Here is a 25,295-nt window from a genome sequence, read left to right as displayed (position 1 = left end):
AGCCCGTCAAAATGATGGGTTTGAACAGTTTATTCGAGGGTGCAGCCTGGTGAGCATGTCAAATTCTGAAGCCTCGGCCTATGGTCAGGTGTGCTTATATCTTCGTTATTTATTCGACATCCTATGGACCTAAATGAAAACTCGTTTTACTCTGTGCACTTTGCACATCACGTACAGCAAATTTCACCTCTCTAAGCCTTGAATTTATTGTTATTTTAAAAACGCTTCTGTACACCGCTCTCGAGGCTCGGTTTGCAAGCCACCGTCTACAATTCCATTAGATGAGACATAATTACTGTTTTATGGAAAATGATTTTCAAGTTTTCTTTTATCCTCAAAAATAGACCGAAGTCAACACACATTCATGTCAAAAGATTGGCCTTTAAAACCTACCCTTATGAAGGGGGACAGCCATCTGTACAAACATATAAACTGATATTGTGTTTTATATGGTGGATAAGCACCGTAGGAACTGTGCCTAGGGCCTATTTAAACCAAGGGGCCGACGAAAAAAATATATGATAAAATAATCATGCTAATAACCGAGCAATCCCCCTCACCACATCATCACCAATCTGTTGAGACTATGCAACAACATCAATAACTAGAACGGCACTCGGTAGAGCGCATAACGAGTATCAGGCGCATACCGAGCACATACCGAGAGCCAGGCTGAACAGTTTATGTTTTGTATCCCACTGATAGGTCGGGTCTGTATTCGGACCTGAACCAAAATCTAATCGGCTTGTTCTTGTCACTTATCCAACTCATCCTCTAAGTTTTGTCATAAGTTGTCCACAACATTTTGAGATATCGTGCTATATATCGTTTTTTTGCTTTATCTCTCAATGGTGATGAATCACTTTAAAAAAATTATTGGATCCGGATCTTCATCAAAATCTAACTATTTAGTCCATGTCACATACCCAACCTCTCCACCAAATATTGTACGAATCTGTGAACAACTTTTTGGGATATCCTGTTTAAAGAGACAAACAGACAGACAGGGGTGAAAACATAACCTCCATCCACCTTCAGTGGCGAAGGTAACAATCAACAACAACTTTCCCTTGAGCATTCACTCATTCGACAGGTATGAACACTTGGTAGGTTATTATCTTGCTATGAAATACTTCTGTGTAACGCTTTAATCATTTCGCATTTTTGTGGTCGTTTCTACATACTTTATTGTGGTATTCAATATAATTTTGATGACTCTTCTAGCTATTTAAATCAATACACTCCCAACGAGACCGATAGTCTAACAGTGGTGTACTGCTGTAGCCAGGCTTGTTTGATACTTCAGTTGAAGAGGATAGTATGACCTGGGTGGGGATACCAGTTATCAGTGAGAAAAGAATGTCAGTATTAAAAAATTGTGACTTCAGGTATGGACATCTGGTTCATGAATTACTTGGGAAAAAAACGACGAATGGAAAACGATGAAACAATAAATTCAACATTCCTGTACCACCTTCAGTCGAATGTCAGGCATTGACAGCAGATTTGTGAAGGACTTCGACAAAAAAAACGTTCCCAGTCTGAATGTTCCTCTATCCATTATTGGCAAAACTGCAAATGGGGAAAACCACGAATGTCACAGATGGAAACCCTTACGTCATTTCCTCATTCTGCTTTAAAGTCAATATCTCTATATTTTCATTCCAAACAACATAATTCATCATTCCAATCACATCTTACTAGAATTCACCAAATGTCCATCTGTCTGTCTGTCCGTCCGTTCCCAAGTACCGCAAAAACGGCTGAACCGATCGCAACGATATTTTGGGTGGGTAATCCTGGGACCCCCTGGAGTAAAATAGGCTATATTGTTTTTCCAATTTCAGCTTTGGTCTCCAGCATTTTCAGGTTTGGCCTCCCACATAACGTTATTGTCCTGGGTACCGCAAAAACGGCTGAACCGATCGCAACGATTTCCTGGAACCCCTGCAGTAAAATCCTACGATAATTCACCAAAAGAACCAGACATGAAAATTAAAAACGGCTGAAAAGTATTTCATGAACATTTCATTGCGGAATTGAGGAAAATCCTGATGAATTACGAACCTTTCGCGAAACCGGAAGTGGACAGATGATGGCAATGAGCTGGTTTGATAATATCCCAATAAAACCGTCATTTAAAACAGTATTTTGTTAAAGTATCAATTGATGATTGGAATTGAGTGAATACAATTACGGTTTTGAATTCGTAATTGTATTCACCCAACCGTACGGAACTTCACATCAGGATTTATATATTTGTTGACTACAGTTTAAATATTTGTTTAAATATGCAGGTTCGCCATTGACTGGGTATGGAACAAACGTACCCATTTGTTTGCGAACGGGTACGTTTTTCATGGAAGTCCTTCACGAACTTGCTGTCCATGTCTGACGTGCGACTGAAGGTGCTACAGGAATGTGGACTTTATTGGTTTCATGCTTTAGCATTTGCCGTTTCTGCATTGTCTGTTTGCTTCTGGCCTCCCACCCATGCATAGCATGGGTACCTCATTAGTATTTATAATATAGTATATTAATATATAAAAATATAATGTTAAATCATAATTGTATTGATCTATTATGAAGCCAGCGAACCATCGTCATCTGTTCACTTCCGGATTCGGAAGAAAGATCCGTGTCGATCCCATTTCAAAATCATAATTGTATTGAGGAATTTCTGAAACCCCCTACCTACCTTAAGACACCCAATGGGACCCCAAAACGTTCCACAGAGGTTATTATATTTCATTTTCATAAAATATGCAACTGTACTAATTGCTAATTGCTGTCCCCTCTGTCATGTGATCAGATCGTCAGCTCTGATTGGTGTAGGTTTGTGGGGACATGCATACATAACGACAGACAAACGCTGTTCTCGACAGCATTGGCCTATGTACTACATGTACTAATGGGCTACACCATAAAAATGCATCCATCAAAGGGCCTAAGAAACAGAATTGCCTAAGACCGACAAAGACCTCAATCCGTCCCTGGTGTAAGAACAAACAATATCGTGCAGTAAAGTCATGTCAGACGAGACAGCACACCAATCCCTTATTGATGTATTAAATGTCTCACTTCATTGTATAATAAATCATTGCATTACCGTGCATTGATGGTTTTCCGATTTTCAAGAAATTCCACATTAATTTAACGTGAAGGTCCCAAAACAATATTGCCTTATGTTTTTCAGCTAATAACTTTTTTGATGGTGTTGACCAACAATGTTTCAGCTCCCTACTCTCATTTCGATTCTGGCATGAAATTAGGGATACAGGTTTCATCACGTGTCATATTCTTCTTCAATAAATCACCTCTGTCCTTCTGGCAAGGTTCCTGGAGCGCTGGTGCAACAGGGACACACGTTGCCTTTTGATAAAAAAAATGGTATTCCATTGCTTCTAACTTTGCACTAACCTTGTTTAATTTAAGGTGATAATGAATAATTGTTTCTCCATTTACAACACTGACACCCAATTCTTCTGCAGTTTGACTGAAAGTAATCTGACAATTCTTCCGAATTAACTGTTCAAAATGTTATTGTAAACACTGCTCTCAAAAGAAATTCAGTGAGAACAGTGGGTTGCACGTGAGAACGATTGCTGAAGGTAGCTTATATATTCACTGCCATTTTTGAATTCGCTGTACCATTTATTAACACCACCAAGGAAGGTGGACGGAGATTATGTTTTCACACCTGTCGATCTGTTCGTCTGTCTGTGAGCAGGATATCTCAAAATGTTATGGACGGATTCGGACAGAATTTGATGGATAAGTTACGTGTGTGACCAGGACGAACTGATTCGATTTTGGTTAGGATCTGGATCTGGACACTAGCATTTTTAAGGGTAATTCTTCACAATTGAGAGATAGGGCTAAAATTTATATCTGCCATATAGAACACAATGTCAGTTGGTGTGTTTATGCTTGTACAGGTGTCTGTCCCCCCTTCATAAGGGTAGGTTTAAAAAGCCAATGTCTTAACATGAATGTGTGTTCACTACGGTCTATTTTTGAGGATAAAACAAACTCGAAAAACATTTTCCATTAAAGAGTAATTATGTCTCTTCTATTGGAAATGTAGATGGTGGCTTTCAAAGCGAGCCTCAAGGGCGGTGTACAGAAACATTTTTTTTTTAAATACCAACAAATACAAGGTGCAGAGAGGCTAAATTCGCTGCACATGATGTGCAACGTGCGGATTAAGCCGATTAGATTTGGTTATGGTCCAGATGCAGATCCGGCCTATCATTAGGCTACAGCAGGTAAACTGTTCAACATGGCGGAGGTATGTTCTCTGCCGAGTGCCATTCTAGGTATTACATAGATTGAGGCTCATGAAAGAGCTGAGAGGCTGGCTGGATTAAAATGCACAACTATGTGACAAACATCCATCGACTAATTGCGGCAGACAGTCTCCTGTGAATTTCAGCCAGTTTGATGTTCTCTTGAACAAGGAGGAACTACAGTAAATGAAATACTTCTGTTCCACAATGCACTTCTTCTGTTCCACAGTGCACTTCTTCTGTTCCACAGTGCACTTTTTCTGTTCCACAGTGCACTTCTTCTGTTCCACTTCTTCATATAAACGTCACCAGACAATACTATGTTGGCCGCCATCTTGTTTTACCCAGAATATTTTGACCAGTGTTGCTTTCACCTCCTGCATAACTTGCCAGGTATTTAAAAAATCATTTATACTCTTACTTTTACATGTTCTACAATAAAAAGTCTGAGTCCATCCAGAACCGTACACTCGTAGTTTACTACTATATTTGTCGATACGGTTTAGAAATACAAATGCCGACGTAAAAAAATACACTCTACACTCAAAATATAACATTTACGAAACTGATTATAGTAACATTTTGGGCCAAATTTACGAAAGTTTAGCAAATTTACGAAACCAAATTTCCGAATTTTCCCCTCTCTCCCCATCTTGTCTACCGCTCCCCATGTTATATGTTTTATGTGTCGGTTTGTCTTTCTGTGTGATTAATGTTAGCTCTTTCACGAGCCTCTATCTTGTATACAAAAAAAAAAGGGGTTGAAGAGTTAGACACTTGTAGAAATGCTAATCGTGTGATGATCACCCATTCAAAGTAAATAGCCTATCGCTAACTGAGTGTTTATCTAATGCACAATTAAAACCTAATCATAAGCGTTTAAATAACAAGGAAACTTTTACATGTTGGTGAGGACACGTTTACGAGTGCGATTAAGGCCTTGAAGCAAGAATTAGGCAAAAATGGAGCAGTTAGAACTGCAGTTGTACTCTCATATACCTCCTGGCAGTTTAAGTTAACTTTAGAATAACTACTCGGGTGTGGAAGGAGTGGTAAAACGTCACGAGACCTGCATACATAATAAATAGATAGCCACTAATTAATTTTATACTGTTTATACAACCCACACCGAAAATATGATGTTTCAATAACCATTATCGATCACTTCAATCCAGGTGGGTGGTGCTGCCTGTCGGCGGCGCCATCTTTTGGGCTGTCCGTCCTGAGGGACAGCTCCTTGTTAGTGTTCCACCCTGAACCACAACTCCATGTCCACCATGGCCCACTGTCTTCTGGCCAAATGACTCGTGTTGTTTCCCATTTAAATGCCTTTCTAAGCCAGGTGCCCTTTGTGCCACAAGTACTCCACCTGGCCTCGCCTATACAGGATGTTATTTACAATATGACCTTACCCTATTCTGTTTCACTGCCCCAGCCAGTACACATATTACATACGACTTACCACTGCCAGGTCCTTAATACATGAGTAATTCTACCATACTCGTATACACGGTCCACACTAATCGTAGCACATTCTGACTATGAATCCCGCTCTCTCCCCTTTCCATGTAACAATACGTACAGAATCAAATCGGTGACAGAAATTGTTTAGATGGAAAGGGAAGAGTTTAGACTTAGAGGATAAAGGACATATATCCATGATTCATGAAGATACAGTGATCTTTGGTATCCATGATTCATGAAGATACAGTGATCTTTGGTTTAGAATGCCAAAGTCAAATGTATTATTCCACTGAAATGTCTCTTTCCTCCTTAAATATGACTCTGATATCATACTTGCTGTCGACTTTTACGATTAACTTCCTTAGCTTTATTTGCTTTGATCAATCTGAGATTATCTACTTATTATGTAAGTAAGCAAGGCAGAGTTGGGAGGTTGTGATTAAAATGAAGAAAAATAAATTAATAAAGGAAGGTTCCTTTCCCTTCAGGTGCAGCACATGGCTGCTGGGTGTATCATTTAATGGAGAAGCGGCTGTGCCACCGATGCAGTGCCCCTATAGGTCAGAGCAGGGATTTGGAACTTGTCCAGAGTGCCAGCCATAGCTCGTCTACTCTTCGCGAAGAATACCATGAGATCTTTAACATGCAACAACTAATATCAGCAATCAGGACGCCCAGTTTTACGTCCTTCCGAAAAATGGCACACACATTGATGAATCACTCTCTGAATGACAGACCCCTGCCTTACTACCATCCTAACTCTTCTCTTCTTTACTCTTAAAGTGAGCCCCCTTGCCCTGTCAGTGTCCATTATGCTAAAAAGTACTCGTGCACTTATTTTGTCTGTACCCTTCATTATCTTAAACATCTCCATCGCATTCCCTCACAATCATCTTCTTTCTAATGTAAGAAGTTCTGTCTCTTTCAGCCGCTTAGCCTAGCTAGGCCCAGGATCAATCTAGTTGCTTTACACTGTACCCTCTCTTTGGCAACTATGTCCTTCCTCAGATGCAGTGACTAACATTGCACACAATATTATAGATGAGGCCCCAATAAGTTCTTATATAGTGTTAACACGACCTCTTTTGGTTTTTAATTTATCCCACTAAGAATACAACCTAAAATATAAAACCCTATTAGCTTTCCCTATATCTGCCTGACGCTGTACTTCCTGCTTATCTCCTGTATACGTCACCACCTCCAGCTCATTCTCTCGTGTGATATGCTCTAAGATTGCCACCAGCATCATGTAATCTCTATTTTCAAAGTTATTACCCCTCCTCAGCACATTGCATTTCTTTATGTTAAACTGCATCTGCCAATCTTTTGTCCAGCCCATTAAACCATCCAGACTTTCCTGAATCTGATCAACCCCCACCCTGCCGTCTATCTTACCACCAAGCTTAATGTCATCTGAAATTTGAGAATGCCGACTCTTAACCCCATTGCCCAGACCAAATGATTGATGTAATCTATAATCTGAAATAATACTGTGTGTGTGTGTGTGTGTGTGTGTGTGTGTGTGTGTGTGTGTGTGTGTGTGTGTGTGTGTGTGTGTGTCTCGTTGGTTGTTATCTCCTTTTGTGGGTTTCAGGAGGTGGAACGGAGTCCTTCCAGGACCCAAAGTATCCACCTCAGCTTCGGTACAGGATCAGGTTCATGGACTAAGCTGTTCAACTTTTTCAGAGTTTTGTTCCAAGAGCTCTTTTCAGGATCGTCACCGAACGATTGTAGTTTTGTAATCATTGTAATCATAGAACGATTCGAACGAACGAACTGGTTGCCTCCAGTTGTAGTTCATTTGTGGTAATATTCCCGGGGATGGTTTTCAAAATCTCAGTTCAGGTTCTTCTTTATCATTCCTGTTGCTCCAATTATCACTGGTACAAATTCCGATGCTCTTCAACTTCCAAGATCTCTTGATCTCATTTTTCAGGTCCTGATATTTGGTCATTTTCTTGATTTCTGCATTGTTTTGGCCAAAAACGTTGGGTACTGATATCTCAATCATCAATGCTTTCTTTTCCTTTTTGTTCCTGAGTACAATGTCCGGACACAATGCTTTGTTTTCTATGTTCACGCTCCATGGAATCATCAGGTCATATGTGAGCATGACGTCCTCATTTTCAATGATTGTTCTTGGTTCGTGTTTCCATGAGTTTTCTGGTAATGCGGTGTTGAATTTTTTGCAGATATGACAATGAATCACTTTGCATGCTTTGTTGTGCTGTTGTATGTAAAGTTGTTCTGATAGTTTTTTTGCATCCCGAAAACAGGTGACTAGTACTTTCTGTTTGTCTTTCAGAATATACACTTGTCCGTGGGGCTTAGTCCCACCATCTTTTTAAATCCTTATCCTTGGTGTAGTGTCCTTGTTCTTGGGCATTTATTATGATTCGTTCACCGTCCCAGTTGATCTGACTTCTTCGCCATTCCAATGATCCTTCTTTGTCAATCCCCACTCTGTCCAATTCTTTTTTTTGTATTTTCCTGCTCTTTTGTCATTCTCCAAGTTGTTGGTGTATATTTCTTGATATTTATTTTTATATATTTATTTTGTCTTTTTTGCAATTATTGGGGCTGTATTTGTTGCTGTTTCATTTTCCTGTGCGGCATCTTCTATTCACACCTGTTTTTGGAAAGTCTTTGCAAGGTGAGTTAGGGATACTTTTTCAGGTTTATTGTGTTTATGTGTGTTTACAAATTGTGTGTGTGTGTGTGTGTGTGTGTGTGTGTGTGGGTGGTGTGTGTGTCAGTCAGTTTGTCTATAACTCCAAAACCATGAAACCTAAAAGCCTGAAACATTTGCATGCATTTTCAGGGAATTCCAAGTGAGTACATGGATGAAACCTGGGTCTTTAGGTAAAGTTAAACACCACTTTGGAAGATAATTAATGGGATTATTAAATTTAAACCAAAAACAGGTTTACCCTTGGGTTACCCTTACAGGCCAATGTTCACCTTACAGGAGTCTTAATCCAGCATTTTATTTCGGTCTACTCAAAAGGCCTTGGCAATTTTCTATGATGACCTCTCATGGACTAATTAAAGTACAGTATATAATCAAAAACTCTCTTCAAATTTGAGAATCGGAGCTGAGAAGAGGAGGGAGGGGAAGGGGTGAGGTAGGAGTCCAGAGTGAGGGTGTGTGGGTGGGAAGAGGAAGTGGGAGGAGGGAGGGGAAAAGGTGGCGTGGGAGTGTGGAGGGAGGTGGAGTGACATGTGTGGAGGCAGGATAAGGGGCCGGAGGAGGGACCCAGCATTGCCCAGCAATGCCGGGTACCTTTGCTAGTTCATGAATAATAATGGTCCTATTAATTGATCTCTGAGGTACCCCACTACTGTAATGACATCCTACCAGTCAGATATCTTCGCATTCACAGCCACTCTTTGCTTCCTATCATGAAGCCAGTTTCCAATCCAGTTGGCTACTCTACCAGCCAATCCACAAGCCCTCACCTTGGCCAACAGCTCTATATGGTACCTTATCAAAAGCTTTTTGAAAGTCTAGATAAACTCCATCCACTAAATTCACCCAATCCGAAAATGCTTCATATAACTCGAATATATTTGTTAAACATGACCTCACATTAGTAAATCTGTGCTGACTACGTTAAACTAGTTTGAAATTATTCAAATGGTTCCCTATCAGTTCCCTCATTAACAATTCCAACACCTTCCCTACAACTGAAGTCAAACGAACAGGTCAATCGTTCCCCAATTCCTCTATTGATCCTTTCTTAGTTAACCATGTTATATTTGTTGCGCTCCAATTATCTAGTACCTGTCCTAACTCCAAAGAGCTGTTAAATATATCAGTTACCATCACACTTACCTGCTGTTAAGTCCCTGAATTCTCTTGGATGCATATCATTATGTGTTTTTCCTGACATTCACTGTCTCTTCCAATCCTTTACCCTTTCAGATTCTTTTGCAAACTTTGTGAAATCTGAGTTTTCTCCTCACCTCCACTTATTATCACCTTTTTTTTCCTACAAACGTAAAATCGCTTTGTTGTGCCTGAGCAACCCTGCTGTTCGCTCAGATGCTTCAAGGTGACTATCTGTCACCACCTATCATGTCATTTCCTACTCTTACACATTATCTTTTTTTTTTTGTCATTTACCATTTTCCCCATGCAGGCCTAAAGTCTTCTCCCCTTTGATGGATCCTGTTCATTTATCTTATCATTGCCCATTACCCCACAGCCCCACTTTGAGTACAATTCCCCCACCTCATTATCGTTTCTGCTCCTCCGCATACTCGTAATAAGAGTAAAATGTTACATTTCTATTTTCCTATTGAAATGATCCATTTCTAAGCTATAATGCATAGCAAACGCATTCCATCAAGAGCTGTACGGTTTGTGCAATGCATAAATTTAAAAGCTGGTAGAATACGAAAGTGAGTTTAATCCCTGGTGTTGGGCTAGCGGCTAGGGTGCCGGCTTCGGATCCAAGGATCCTGGGTTCGAATCCCGGTCGATCGCTGAATTAACGCCAGGGGGGTTGACTCAGCCTGTCATCCTTCCGAGGTCGGCTAATTGAGTACCAGTTCACTGGTAATTCCCTGTTTGTCGTTAAAGGCGGCAAAAAGGGTTGGCGTCAGGAAGGGCATCCGGCCGTAAAACATTGCTTCAAATAGGGGACCGAAAAACAACAACAACCACGGTTCCCGAAAAAGGCCAACCCCCGCTTTGCGGGGAAAAATGGCCTCTAAAGGTGGTTATTTTTATATATATATTATTCGAGTAACCTATCGGGCTAGGATATTTTCCACTATGAATCTGAGTTGCAGATCTTGTTATGCATATTTGAGAAATTAGGGCAAACTAGCTGTTCTAGATCATGGAACGAAGTTTCCAATGCTCTTTTAATTTCCCCAAAGTCTTTATCCAAATTGGCTTGCGATATGGGCCATTTGAACCATGTGACCTAGCTATCATGTAGCCGCATATCGTAAAGATTGTAATTGACTCGCATATCGTAAAGATTGCATCCCAGGTTACAGAAAAAATCCATAAATTAAGTAATGCACAAAGGCGTGGGTTGTTGATTTGGCCATGGGCCTATAACACGGTGTCTCAGCCTGCATTGTGTAACTGTCGCCATGGTAACAAAGACTCTGCTTGAAGAAGTGGTATTTTGTAGGTTTTATGATCCAAAATTTGGCAATTGTAATGCTGAACATTTTTCGCATCCCTTCAAACATTGTTCAAAACACCAGGGTGTTATCCAGGTATACTAAAATTGACTGGAAGTTCTGGTCATGAAACACCTTATCCATGAGAAGCAGAAGTGTCTCTGGGGCTTTGCAGAGACACTTATGTTTCTGTAAACTTAAACAGGTCAATAACACAAAAATACCTGATTCCATGTAATACATACAAGGCCTTCTCTATTTCCGGAAGGCGTGAAGCATGCATGTATATTTTTGGGATAAGAACTCTGTAATCGAGGTACAGTCAAAGGCTTCTGTCAAATTGCTGGATGAGGACAACAGGAAATGCATAGAGGCTGAGTAACTCTCTGATGATCGCTCTGTCTAGTGCAGCCCCAAGGTATTCCCTAACCTCACCATAATGATGATGGGGCACACATATGTGAGACACCCTAAATGGAATGTCATCTATAGTTTACTATGCAGTGTTCAACATGGTTACACAACCAAACATCGTCATCTATTTTGCTGACTGCATATTGATGCTTAAACAGGGCTTTGTGAAGTGCTCTCTCCTCAAAGCCCTGTTTAAGCCGTTCCAAACAGAGGGATCATCTGAGATCTGTCAATTAGTCTGCCACAAGTATCCATATTGGATACGTTTTTATCAGCTTCCTTGGCAGAAGATGCACCATATTTCCCTGCTACAACTTCACAGTTGCTTAAATGGCAAAGTTTCACACTATGGCCGGAAGTAACACAACAAGGAAAGTTAATTACTGTCCTTGGCCATACGTAAAATCAAAATCCTCCAATTTAGCAACCTGCTTTGGAACACGAGCATGGGAGTCAACTGTGACGTATGGTGGGCCGAAAGCAAACCACTTCAGAAGTGGACAGGAAAATCGGTTTACCTTCAATAACACTTCCTGAACGAGCTGGAACGAAGATCAGGCTTCTACCCCAGACGCAATTCCAGGTAAGGGTGAGCAAAAAGGTGTGGATTTCGAATTATTACATTTTTCTTGCTCCAAAAATTAACCCAAATGTGTTTCTAAATAAATACAAAAGCCTGAAACATATCAAAACTGCAGCACAAACATTTGCATATTTCCCCCATTTGTTGAGGAATGTGCCAGTTTGAAGATGGCAACAGCCGGTTTGTGTGAGCCGTTCAATACGACCTGATTCCGGTTAACCGTCTTGCAGATAGTTGTACAGATAAATTAGTAGCATGAGCTGTCGCAGTTGGTTTTATTACTACAAAGCGGCTTTGCTCTAATAGAAAACAGAAATATATAACACGATTTCCCAAAACAATTTCATTTTCATACCGGCATGACGGTAATACAGGTTACTCGAAAGTCTTTTGTTCAGATTGCAGTTTGAAGAGGAGTTGGAATAAAATTTGAGGTCACAATTTGTTTTGATTCTTCAGTCGATGAGATGAAGTTATGAATCTGGAAAATATCAACTGGAGCCTAATTTAGAGCCAAAGCTGTTGACGTATCCTGTAACCTTGTCTTACAGGTGATGTCTCAGTATACCTTGCAAATAAATGTTATTATATATTAACTCGGCTGAAAATAGTAACAATCTCAGCAGAATAGTGAACACAACCCAAATGTCTTACAGCTTGCGAAACGTCATTTTTCATCATGATTTTATCATTCACTAACATCCTTCAGTGCTTGTCAAATTTGGAATTTACGTTTGAACAGGCCTAGTTTCTATGATCCAGTGGGTTTGTTTAATCGTAATTTGGCCTAATAAGTTAGCTCATCATTGTTGATTGGTCGAGAGATTTCATCTGTAAAAAACCTACATATCCACTCGTTCCATGAATTTAAACTGTGAACAGTCACTGGCTTTATCAGTTACGAATGACTGCTTTTTATTTTCTTAGCGGAATGTACTATGGCAATATGCCTTTAAACAGTGCAAGATGGCATTAAAGCTGTATTCCAAAGCTGTTGAGATCCCACCTACCCATATACTACTCACCTGGAATATTATCCACCTTGGTCCTGGTTACATGTTCAATATCCTGAACTTCCATACCAGAAGACTCCTTCTCTGGCTGATGGCATGCGGGTAATTTCGAATGGAAAATGTTCAGTAGACTGAACAAAAGATGCAGAGAGGTTATGTTGCTATTGCTGTACATCTTGGAAATGTATTCTCTTACTTTTCAGAGGAATATTTTATTTTAATTCATTACATGATAATATTACCCACAATGCTCGCAATTACATTTAAAGACATTTGCTGATTCCTGATTTTTCTTAATTTATTCAAGACGTCCGGTGTTAACATGATGTATAAAGTTAGTGTGTATCATTATAAATCAATACAATTTACAAAATTATAACATGTCGAAAATAATTACAACATGTGATTTAAACACTGATATATATATATATATATATATATATATATATATATATATATATATATATATATATATATATATACTAGCTCACTGAGGAACGGGCTTATTTTAGCTGAGGCTAATGACTGTACCTGAGTTGCTGTGTTGTCATGATTTCCACCAATCATAATACAAGTTGTGCCATACAAGATCATAATACAATCATAATACAAGAGTTGCTGTGTTGCCTTTCACTCACTCACCGCAGGCAGGTAGGTGGTCTTTCTGTCTTCTACCGACTCCTCTCCGGCCTTGCTCCCCCAGCTCTCTCTGTGCTCTGTCCCCCAAATATTCCTACAGGTCGCACAAGATCTGCCAGCAACCCACTTATGGTTAAACTGCCGAAATCTAGGCTCTCTGCTCACCTTCACTCCTTCATTCCTCTTTTCTCCCGCCTCTGGAACAAACTCCCACACTCCCTTCAATCCCACTCCTCCCTCCAGGTCTTTAAAACAGCTGTTCACCACCATCTCTTATCTTCCCCCATCCAAAACCTTGATCTTTTCTACCCCCACTAATTCACCCCAGATCCACCTTGTTTGTAATTCCAACTTCTTTCCTGGTAGTCCTGGCAGTGTCCATATGTTTTATGCCTCTCCCACCCCCTTTCCCATGCCTCCCCCCCAAAGCCCTCTCCCTCCCACAGATCTCTCGATGTCTCCATGTCTCTCGGTTCCTGCTCTCAAATGTTGTGTTTGTGTCCTTCCCCCTCTCTCCCCATCTTGTCTACCGCTCCCGATGTTATTTGTTTTATGTGTCGGTTTGTCGGTTATGTGTCGGTTTGTCGGTTTGTCTTTCTGTGTGATAAATGTTCGCTCTTTCACGAGCCTCGATCTTGTATACAAAAAAAACAAACAAAAAAAAAAAACAATTACTTTGCACAAATGTATTTGTTGTGTTTGTGATATTACATTTTTATAGGCAATTTAGGTTGAAGATTTAGGTTGAATGTTTTTTTTTTCAAGAACGAACCCCCCAGCACACACACAGGGGAGGGGTAGGTGCAGACTGGAAGTTTGGGACGATTACACCTCACCACCACGTAATTCAAAACACCTCACCACCACGTAATTCAAAACACCTCACCACCACGTAATTCAAAACACCTCACCACCAAGTAATTCAAAACACCTCACCACCACGTAATTTAAAACACCTCCCAGCCATAAAACACGTAATAAAAACACCTCACAGCCATAAAACACGTAATAAAAACACCTCACAGCCATAAAACACGTAATAAAAACACCTCACAGCCATAAAACACGTAATAAAAACACCTCACAGCCATAAAACACGAAATAAAAACACCTCACAGCTATAAAACACGTAATAAAAACACCTCACAGCTATAAAACACGTAATAAAAACACCCCACAGCCATAAAACACGTAATAAAAACACCTCACAGCCATAAAACACGTAATAAAAACACCTCACAGCCATAAAACACGTAATAAAAACACCTCACAGCCATAAAACACGTAATAAAAACACCTCACAGCCATAAAACACATAATAAAAACACCTCACAGCTATAAAACACGTAATAAAAACACCTCACAGCCATAAAACACGTAATAAAAACACCCCACAGCCATAAAACATGTAATAAAAACACCTCACAGCCATAAAACACGTAATAAAAACACCTCACAGCCATAAAACACGTAATAAAAACACCTCACAGCTATAAAACACGTAATAAAAACACCTCACAGCTATAAAACACGTAATAAAAACACCTCACAGCCATAAAACACGTAATAAAAACACCCCACAGCCATAAAACACGTAATAAAAACACCTCACAGCCATAAAACACGTAATAAAAACACCTCACAGCCATAAAACACGTAATAAAAACACCTCACAGCCATAAAACACGTAATAAAAACACCTCACAGCCATAAAACACGTAATAAAAACACCTCACAGCCATAAAACACGTAATAAAAACACCTCACAGCCATAAAACACGTAAAAAACACCTCACCACCACACAATTAAAAACACACCACCACGAAATTAAAAACACCTCACCACCACGAAATTGAAAACACCTCACAGCCATAAAACACGTAATAAAAACACCTCACCACCACGAAATTGAAAACACCTCACAGCCATAAAACACGTAATAAAAACACCTCACCACCACAAAATTAAAAACACCTCACAGCCATAAAACACGTAATAAAAACACCTCACCACCACGAAATTAAAAACACCTCACAGCCATAAAACACGTAATAAAAACACCTCACCACCACATAATAAAAACACCTCACAGCCATAAAACACGTTATAAAAACACCTCACCACCACAAAATTAAAAACACCTCACAGCCATAAAACACGAAATTAAAAACACCTCACCACCACAAAATTAAAAACACCTCACAGCCATAAAACACAAAATAAAAACACCTCACAGCCATAAAACACATAATAAAAACACCTCACAGCCATAAAACACGTAATAAAAACACCTCACAGCTATAAAAGACGAAATAAAAACACCTCACCACCAGGAAATTTAAAACACCTCACAGCCATAAAACACGTAATAAAAACACCTCACCACCACAAAATTAAAAACACCTCACAGCCATAAAACACATAATAAAAACACCTCACCACCACAAAATTAAAAACACCTCACAGCCATAAAACACATAATAATAAAAAACCTCACCACCACAAAATTAAAAACACCTCACAGCCATAAAACACATAATAAAAACCTCACCACCACAAAATTAAAAACACCCCACAGCCTTAAAACACGTAATAAAAACACCTCACATCCATAAAACACGTAATTCAAAACACCTCACCACCAAGTAATTTAAAACACTTCACCACCAAGTAATTTAAAACACCTCACAGCCATAAAACACGTAATGAAAACACCTCGCCACCACAAAATTAAAAACACCTCACCACCACGAAATTGAAAACACATCACAGCCATCAAACACGTAATAAAAACACCTCACAGCCATAAAACACGTAATAAAAATACCTCACCACCACGAAATTAAAAACACCTCACAGCCATAAAACACGTAAGAAAAACACCTCACAGCCATAAAACACGAAATAAAAACACCTCACAGCCATAAAACATGTAATAAAAACACACCACCACAAAATTAAAAACACCTCACAGCCATAAAACATGTAATAAAAACACCTCACAGCCATAAAACACGTAATAAAAACACCTCACCACCACGAAATTAAAAACAGCTCACAGCCATAAAACACGTAATAAAAACACCTCACAGCCATAAAACATGTAATAAAAACACCTCACAGCCATAAAACACGTAATAAAAACACCTCACCACCACGAAATTAAAAACACCTCACAGCCATAAAACACGTAATTAAAAACACCTCACCACCACGAAATTAAAAACACCTCACAACCATAAAACACGTAATAAAAACACCTCACAGCCATAAAACACGTAATAAAAACACCTCACCACCACAAAATTAAAAACAACTCTGCCATAAAACACGTAATGAAAACACCTCACACCCACGAAATTAAAAACACCTCACCACCACGTCATTTAAAAACACCTCACCACCAAGTAATTCAAAACACCTCACCACCACTTAATTCAAAACACCTCATCAACAACTAATTCAAAACACCTCACCACCACGTAATTATAAATACCTCACCACCACGTAATTCAAAACACCTCACCACCATGTGATTTAGAAACACCTCACCACCATGTGATTTAAAAACACCTCACCACCACGTCATTTAAAAACACCTCACCACCACATAATTCAAAATACCTCACCACCACGTGATTCAAAACCACCATCACGTTATTAAAAACACTTCACAACCACGGAAACAAAAGTTTGATGGAATCGTTAAGTAACAACACAGACACTGCCCAGATGTGTAGACACAAAGATAAATGACTGTACCCGAGTTGCCGTTTTGTCATGGTTTAAAGCAATCATAATTCAAACAATTATTTTGCACAAATGTATTTGTAATATACGTGATATCACATTTTATAAACAATTGAAGTTGAAAAAAAAAAATTCCCCAAAAAATGTCAAAAAAAAAAAATTGGCACATTTTTCAAAACAAATACCCTTAGGACATACCGACGGAAGAGATATGTGCATACCATAAGTTTGGTACGATTTCACAAAAGTTTCAGAAAGTAGTTCAGTGACAAGACAACACAGGCCAGGACAGACGCTGCACATATATATATATATATATATATTATATATATATATTTGCAATATCTTTATAGTAATTATCTTAACCCTTAGATGTAGGCGTCAAAAATCCGATATAAACGCAGCCATTGGGCCTCGAAGGCCCAACGGATGTATTTCTTGTAATGTTTTTTTCTTAATAGATTTATTTTCTTTCATATCCTTTTTCAATCCAAGTCGATGCTCATTGTTGTGTATTTGGTCAGAAAATGTGAGTCATTGATCCTATTGTTTGGAAGAATCCCATACAAGTAATTCATCTTTTATTTTCTTTTTGCAAAAAATTTTTTGGCTTCTTGGTTTTTCAATTTTTTTTCTCTAAAAAGTTGAGGCTCATGGAGGAGTATTTGCTCAAAAAATATGATTCACTGATCCTTTTATTTCGAATGTATATGTCCACAATTATCCAAAATCCTACACCAATGCAGCCATTGGGCTCCAGAGGCCGCACGAATGTATTAGTGTACAGTTTTTTTTGTTTGTTTTTTTTATCGATTTTTTTTTCTTTCGTATCCTTTTTCAATCCAAGTCGATGCTCAGGGATGTGTATTTGCTCAGAAAATGTGAGTCATTGATACTATTATTTGAAAGAATCCCACACAAGTAATGAATAATTGTTTTTTTGGCCAAAAAAAAAACAATTTGGGGGGGGAGTTCAACTTTTTTTCTCCAAAACGTTGAGGCTCATGGAGGAGTATTTGCTCAAAAAAATATGATTCACTGATCCTTTTATATAGAATGTATATATGTCCACAACATTGTCAAAAATCCGACACCAATGCAGTCCTGGGAGACCTGGGCATTTTATTTGGTTATTATGATTATGTGCAATGTGTAATCCTACTATGATTCACCAAATGTCCATACGTCCGTCCGTCTGTCTGTCCGTCCGTTCGAAGGTACCGCAAAAACGGCTGAACTGATCACAACGATATTTTGGGTGGGTAATCCTGGGACCCCCTGGAGTAAAATAGGCTATATTGTTTTTCCAATTTCAGCTTTGGTCTCCAGCATTTTCAGGTTTGGACTCCCGCATAACGTTATTTTCCCGGGTACCGCACAAACGGCTGCACCGATCACAACCTGACGAATGAAAACACACAGTTAAAAATAATGACCTCGGACAAAGACCTTTTATAAGGACATGGGTTGAATCCCTGCTTGAGAGAATGCCAACCCCCTCCCCACCATCAAGGTCGTCTCTCCAAATCACAATCCCACGAGATATGTGGAAAGGACGACCCAAAACCAATTATCTTCTTTTTGATTCGTATATAAACATCATTAAAAGTAAATAATGACCTCAGCCAAATTTCAAACGACGTGAGTTTAATCTCTACATGAGAGAATTCCACATAGCCATTTGGGTAGTGTATAAGCTAAGAGATCACTGTCTCCATCTCTCTTGCCAAGGCCGTAACACCTATCGGCTCAAAATCCTTTTAACTGTTGACTTGGTAGTTTTTACAATGAAGGAAACATTAACAATGTTGTTAAAAGTTAATTTTTTTATATCAATGCTATTTAATTTGTGATTGGAGTTATGCTGTTTGGAATGAAAAAAGAGATATTGAGTTCAAGTGAATGACGACATGCCGTGATGGTTCCTACTTTCTAAACGTGAAATTCACGGATCGCCATATGCAGATTCAGCACGGACCCACGATCAATGTTTCTATACGTGAAAACACCCGTTTGTTTGCGAATGGGTACGTTTTTCATGGAAGTCCTTCACGAACTTGCTGTCCATGTCTGACGTGCGACTGAAGGTCCTACAGGAATGTGGAATTTATTGGTTTCATGCTTTAGCATTCGCTGTTTCTGCATTGTCTGTTTGCTTCTGGCCTCCCACCCGTGCGTAGCATGGGTACCTCTCCAGTAAGTGTAATGTGTAATTACCCTTACCTGAGGAGAGGGTATTGCATTTGAGTCCGTTTGTTACTTGCAAAATCGAAGATTTTTCAAGTATATTGGTCGGTTGCGTTTCTGGTTCTGTCTGTCTGTTTGCCTGTCTGTTTGTTTGTCTGTTTGTCACCGGCCTACAGGTCACAATTTTCAACCGATCTTCACGAAACTTCACCAAATGGTAAAGTTGGTCAAAAGCAAGAAGCCTATTGTTTTTGGGGTCAAAAGGACAAAAGGTCAACATTGGCCAAAGGTCACCAACTTTGCTAAATTTCTAAAATCCTCAATTTTCATCCGATTGACTTGAAATTTGAAGAGGAGGACTTGCATATCTAGTCACTGAATTTAACCACCAAGTATTTTTGAGGTCAACATATGCCAAAAGGTCAACATAGGCCAAATTTCTAAAATCCTCAATTTTCATCCAATTGACTTGAAATTTGAAGAAGACATGCATATCTGGTCACTGAATTCAACCACAAAGTATTTTTGAGGTCAATATAGCCAAAAGGTCAAAATAGGCCAAATTTCTAAAATCCTCAATTTTCATCCAATTGACTTGAAATTTGAAGAGGACTTGCATATCTGGTCATGGAATTCAACCACCAAGTATTTTTGAAGTCAACATAGGCCAAAAGGTCAACATAGGCCAAGTTTCAAAAATCCTCAATTTTCATCCAATTGACTTGAAAGTTGAACAGCATTTGCACATTAAGTCACTAAATATGGAAACTAACTATTTTTGAGGTCAAAAGGTCAACTCAAGGTCAACCTTCCAAAATCATCATTTTTCATCTGAAATATCGTCACTTTTCTTCCTATTGATCCGAGCTTTGATCAAGATTGTCAATTTTAATCTTGATGAAATGCACAATTTGCTGTATCAATGGAAAAAAAATTCATGGGGGTGGGGGACAGATTTTGCAAGTATTGTGCTCTGCATGACGTCTTCTTGTTTGTTTGTCTGTTTGTTTGTTTGTCTGCACAGAATAAATATGATTTTCTCTGTAACCGTTGGTCCGATTGACAGGAAATTCTCACCATAGGTGCAACTCCACCTGTGGAATTTTATAATGATAATTATGACGTCATAGGTCACGTGGTTCGGCCGCCATCTTGGAAAAACCGAAAAACTTTCCACCTCTATATATCCAAAAGCGCTGAATAGAAAAAATTGAGGCATGGCTCATTGTAAAGAACTCTCCATTGGGAATAAAATATGTTAATGATGGTGTCATACTCACTGTCATATGTGCCTCCATTATGACGTCATAATTTGACAAGTACAAAACTTCATGCTATCACGATGAAATTAATTGAGCATCATGTAGGCATAAATTGGTGGAGAAAAAAATGATGATGACATAATTGGTCATGTAGTTCGGCCGCCATATTTGTTTTAACGCAAAAGCCTTAAAAACCACTGAAAATACATCCTGGCGCGGGTTTGCGATCTCTGATTGCTCTTTCTTGTTTGTAATGTGTAATGGGTAATGGGTAATGGGTAATGGGGTATAGGTAATGTGTAATGTGTTATAGGTAATGTGTAATGTGTTATGAATGAAGGTTTTACCATGAATCTGAATATATATGAATGAATTATTGTTTTTTCAAGGCCATTTTTCCCCACTAGAGCAGGGGCTAGCCTTGCGGGCCCCATGACAATCATGGTTCCCTGTTTGAGGCAATGCTTTTTTTAATGGCTGGATGCCCTTCCAGATGCCAACCCTAAGTGGCCTTTTACCATACGCAGGGATATGATGTACCCATTCTAAATCGGGGTACACACTGGGATCATTCATCCCAGAAAGCTGGTACTCAATTTGATGACTTCGGAAAGATGACAGGCTTTATATGAATGAAATATTTATATATTTATTCCATCGAATTATTTATATCCAAGTTATTGGAGCATACAAGAAGACTCATGCAAAGCAAAAAAATTATATAACATGGATATAACACAAGAAAAATTATGAGGCGCCTCTAATGCCCCAGGCCTGCATTCGTGTTATGAGTGAAGAATGAAGATTTCCCCACTAACCTGAATGAAATTTTCATATTTTTGTCACTGAATTATTTGTAACCAAGTTATAGGAGCATATAATGAGGCTCAAATCAAGAAAATAATGATATAACATCGTAGTACAACAACATTTATGTGGGGCCTCTAAGGCCCCAGGCCTGCATTCATGTCTGATTTTCGGGTTATAAGTGAAGAATGAAGATTTTTCCCACGAGCCTGAATGATTTTTTTTAATGTCACTGAATTTTGTGTGACAACATGAAAGTCGGTGAAAATGAGGCTCATTCCAAAAAAAAAATTGTACAACATATTTTTTGCAACAAAAAAACCTTGTGGGCCTCCGAGGCCCAAACACTGCATCCAAGGGTTAAGAAGGTTGGTAAACTGATATGGAGAAGAATGTTTTTTTTGTCAAAATGTCATATTTGTTTTGCTCTATTCTCTTGCTGCAAACAAGCTTTGTGGACTGAGAATTGACTTATTGCTTTGAGTAAATATTACAATCCCTTGAAGATGATGTGAAAAAATACAAATTTTATTGTATTACCAATCCTATTTTAAGTCAAGGAAACTTTTGTACATCATTCCTGTTGAAATTAAAATGGTGATTCAGCTGTTGTTATCCATTCACATTGAAGTTATTTATTTTTATGTCATTAATATTTAAACGAAACATTTTCACATGGGATTGTGATTTTTTTTTCATTGATTGTTAGAAAGCATTCATGAGGGAATATGGTAGGTGTAGGAGGGAGATAAGCTGCCACCTCTACTCCACTAACCAGGCCTCCTCCCTCCACCTTCCTTCTGCAATGCTGAACCCTTGCTTCTACCCCTGAAGAGGCCCTTGCCGTTATGAGCCTCTCCATGGTTTGCTCAGTCTGGAGTGCCATTCTGTGCTGTGTAGAGCCCTAGGGGGGGGGGGGGGAGAGGGGAGTGGGGGAGGAGTAAGCTGAAGCTGTAATGTGGCAGCTATTAACTCGGCGACCTTCCTCCAGCTGTGCTCAGCGACTCTCTGTGTAACGCCTATCAAGTCCTTACGAGTGTTGGCTCATGCTGCCAAGCGCCCTGATTGATATATTGCTGGAGGAAATTAGCGGTCACTTTGAAATGCTTTGATACATTTAATCTTTTTTTTTCATTTGTGCAAGATGCATTAAAACTAACTTTTTTTTTTTGTCTTTCATCAGACTGACCCTGGCGCCATCATCATTTTAAAGGATCTCAGCTCTACAATTAGCCATGGAAATGCTGCACTCAAGCTACACAGGAAGCTGCGTCATGTGCTATAATCGCATCAGACATAATGAGAAATATCTGCAGTAAATACCCCAACTTTACTGAAACATGGTACCTCATTCATATCTACATGCCAGGTCATTTTTGAAAGTGGATAATTAAAGTTGAAATACCTTTTTCACCTCCAGAAACTATTCAAATGTTGTTACAAATACACACAAAAACTTTTGCCCATTTTGATGCAGCACAAAGTGAAGAAACAAACAAATGTGACGTCAAAACATCAGAACTGAAATTTTTTCAATAGCACATTAAAAGGTTGATCGCTGCATCTGCAGCAAATAACCAAAGAATGACCTGTTTATTGAATCTTTAAATGTTTCCAATTGAAAATTTTCAGTAGCATAAGATGAAGACCTCGACCATGCAAAAGCACACTCCAAGAAAGTGTTTTTGGAATCTTGGAAAGTCTGTAGAGATGCCCACCAATGGACTATACCTCTTCCTATTCATTGCCCTGGGATTTGCCTTTCTCCAGTGGTTCCTATCGGTGCTTGAAGCTCGAGTCGGTGGAAAACCAGAGTCGGTGAGCAGTGGGCAGCAGGCAGTACTGGGACCTCCAAGCAATGTGCATGTACACTCACTATACCCACATTCTTACCGGATACTCATCAATGAACCAGAGAAGTGTACTGGACAGCCACCCTTCTTGCTGGTGCTGGTCAGCAGTGCACCAATTGAACATGAAGCTAGGGCTGCTATTCGCAGCACCTGGGGCCGCCCGTTCTTGAGCCAAGGGGTCCCAATCTTAACACTCTTCCTGCTAGGGATTAGTCCGCTCCCCAAAGTAGCTGCAGCGGTATTGGCGGAAAGCCATGAGCACCATGACATTCTACAAGAAGACTTTGTGGATACATACCGTAACCTGACTATAAAGACCATTATGGGGCTCAAGTGGGCAGCTAGTTTCTGTCCTGGAGTACGTTATATCATGAAGACCGATGGAGATGTTTTTGTGCATATAGAAAACCTAGTTTCTGGAGCCCTACTAGCCGAAGGGTCAGCAAGCACCTTCTTCTATACTGGTCAGGTCATCAATGGACAGCCTATCCGTGACCCTCGTAGCAAATGGTACATGCCTCGCTCAGTTTACCCTCGGTCAAGATACCCACCATTTTGCTCAGGCACGGGTTATGTCATTTCCGGGGAGCTCGCAAATGCTATGTATCGCTCTTCACTGCGGACAGCCATACTGCCTCTTGAGGACGTGTTTGTGGGAGTGTGTGCACACAAGCTGGGTGTGCTTCCCACACATAATGGGGGTTTCAATCGCCGACGCCTGGCCGGACGGACCTGTGACTTCCACCGTGTTGTCACACTGCACCAGGTGCCACCCACCACCATGCGTCGTCTCTGGAAAGACATTCACAACAATAGCACTATCAATTGCTGAGACAGTGAAACAATGAAAAGTGGCTCAATCTTGTGTTTTATTACAATGTACCTGAACGGAATTGATAAGGTCCTTTATTTTCCTTGTTTGAACATTTTGAGGACAGCATAGAGGCATAATTAGATTATCTCCCACATTAAAACCAAAGGGTTTCCAGCTTATGTTCTATTTAGTTCTGACCTCGACAGTGTTAAGCCTTCTGCTATTCATTGAATTATTGTCACTGAAGCATTGTTCTGGCAGTGGCATTACAAGCTGGTAGTTGTGGCCTTAGTGTTGATATATTTAGATATTCTCCAAATCTTAGGCTTTATAGGAATGATGAATGCTGCATTTTTCACCCGTGAAGATATCGAGTTCAACACTGAGGTGGTTGCCATATAACATTAAGTTCCATATTTGTAACACCAAACATGCTTTTTTAAAGGAAATGTGATGCTGTTACTCACTGTGAATGTAGACATATCACTTTGCTTTTTTTTAAACTTAATTTTGCCATGTTCAGCTTTTTCCACTTTGCAAAATCATTTTATATACATACATACATATATATATATATATATATATATATATATATATATATATATATATATACACACTATCAGTCAAAAGTTTAGGTGTACCCAACGTGTCTAATGTGCAAAATGAACATAAGATGTGAACAAAACTCTTACCAAAGATATATCTGCTTATCTACTAATAATATTTCAGAATCATTGGAATCTCCTGCGATGAAGTTAACTCCGAGGGCGTTTCACTCACTCACCGCAGGCAGGTTGCTGGTCTTTCTGTCTTCTACCGACTCCTCTCCGGCCTTACTCTCCCAGCTCTCTCTGTGCTCTGCCCCCCCAATGTTCTTTCAGGTCGCACAAGATCTGCCAGCAACGCTCTTATGGTTAAACTGCCAAAATCTAGCCTCTCTGCTCACCTTCACTCTTTCATTCCCCTTTTCTCCCGCCTCTGGAACAAACTCCCCCACTCCCTTCAATCCAACTCCTTCCTCCAGGTCTTTAAAACAGCTGTTCACCACCATCTCTGTTCTTCCCCCATCCAAAACCT

The 25,295-nt window shown here is 39.5% G+C and overlaps 1 protein-coding gene across 2 annotated transcripts in view; it reads left to right on the top strand.

Moving 5' to 3' along the window:
• LOC137425307 (beta-1,3-galactosyltransferase 1) overlaps positions 1-24,750 on the top strand; it is a 105,605-nt gene extending 80,855 nt beyond the window's left edge. For both annotated transcript variants that reach the window (XM_068113591.2, XM_068113592.2), the window contains one exon: positions 22,735-24,750. In XM_068113591.2, coding sequence (XP_067969692.1) covers positions 23,193-24,236 — 1,044 coding nt within the window. In that variant the 5' untranslated portion in view covers positions 22,735-23,192 and the 3' untranslated portion in view covers positions 24,237-24,750. The remainder of the gene's footprint in view (positions 1-22,734) is intronic.
• Positions 24,751-25,295: the final 545 nt, after the last annotated feature.

This window comes from Myxine glutinosa, chromosome 4 (genome assembly GCF_964187855.1).
Source record: "Myxine glutinosa chromosome 4, kmMyxGlut1.1, whole genome shotgun sequence".
Taxonomy (NCBI): domain Eukaryota; kingdom Metazoa; phylum Chordata; class Myxini; order Myxiniformes; family Myxinidae; genus Myxine; species Myxine glutinosa.
This window is presented reverse-complemented; position numbering and strand designations above follow the sequence as displayed.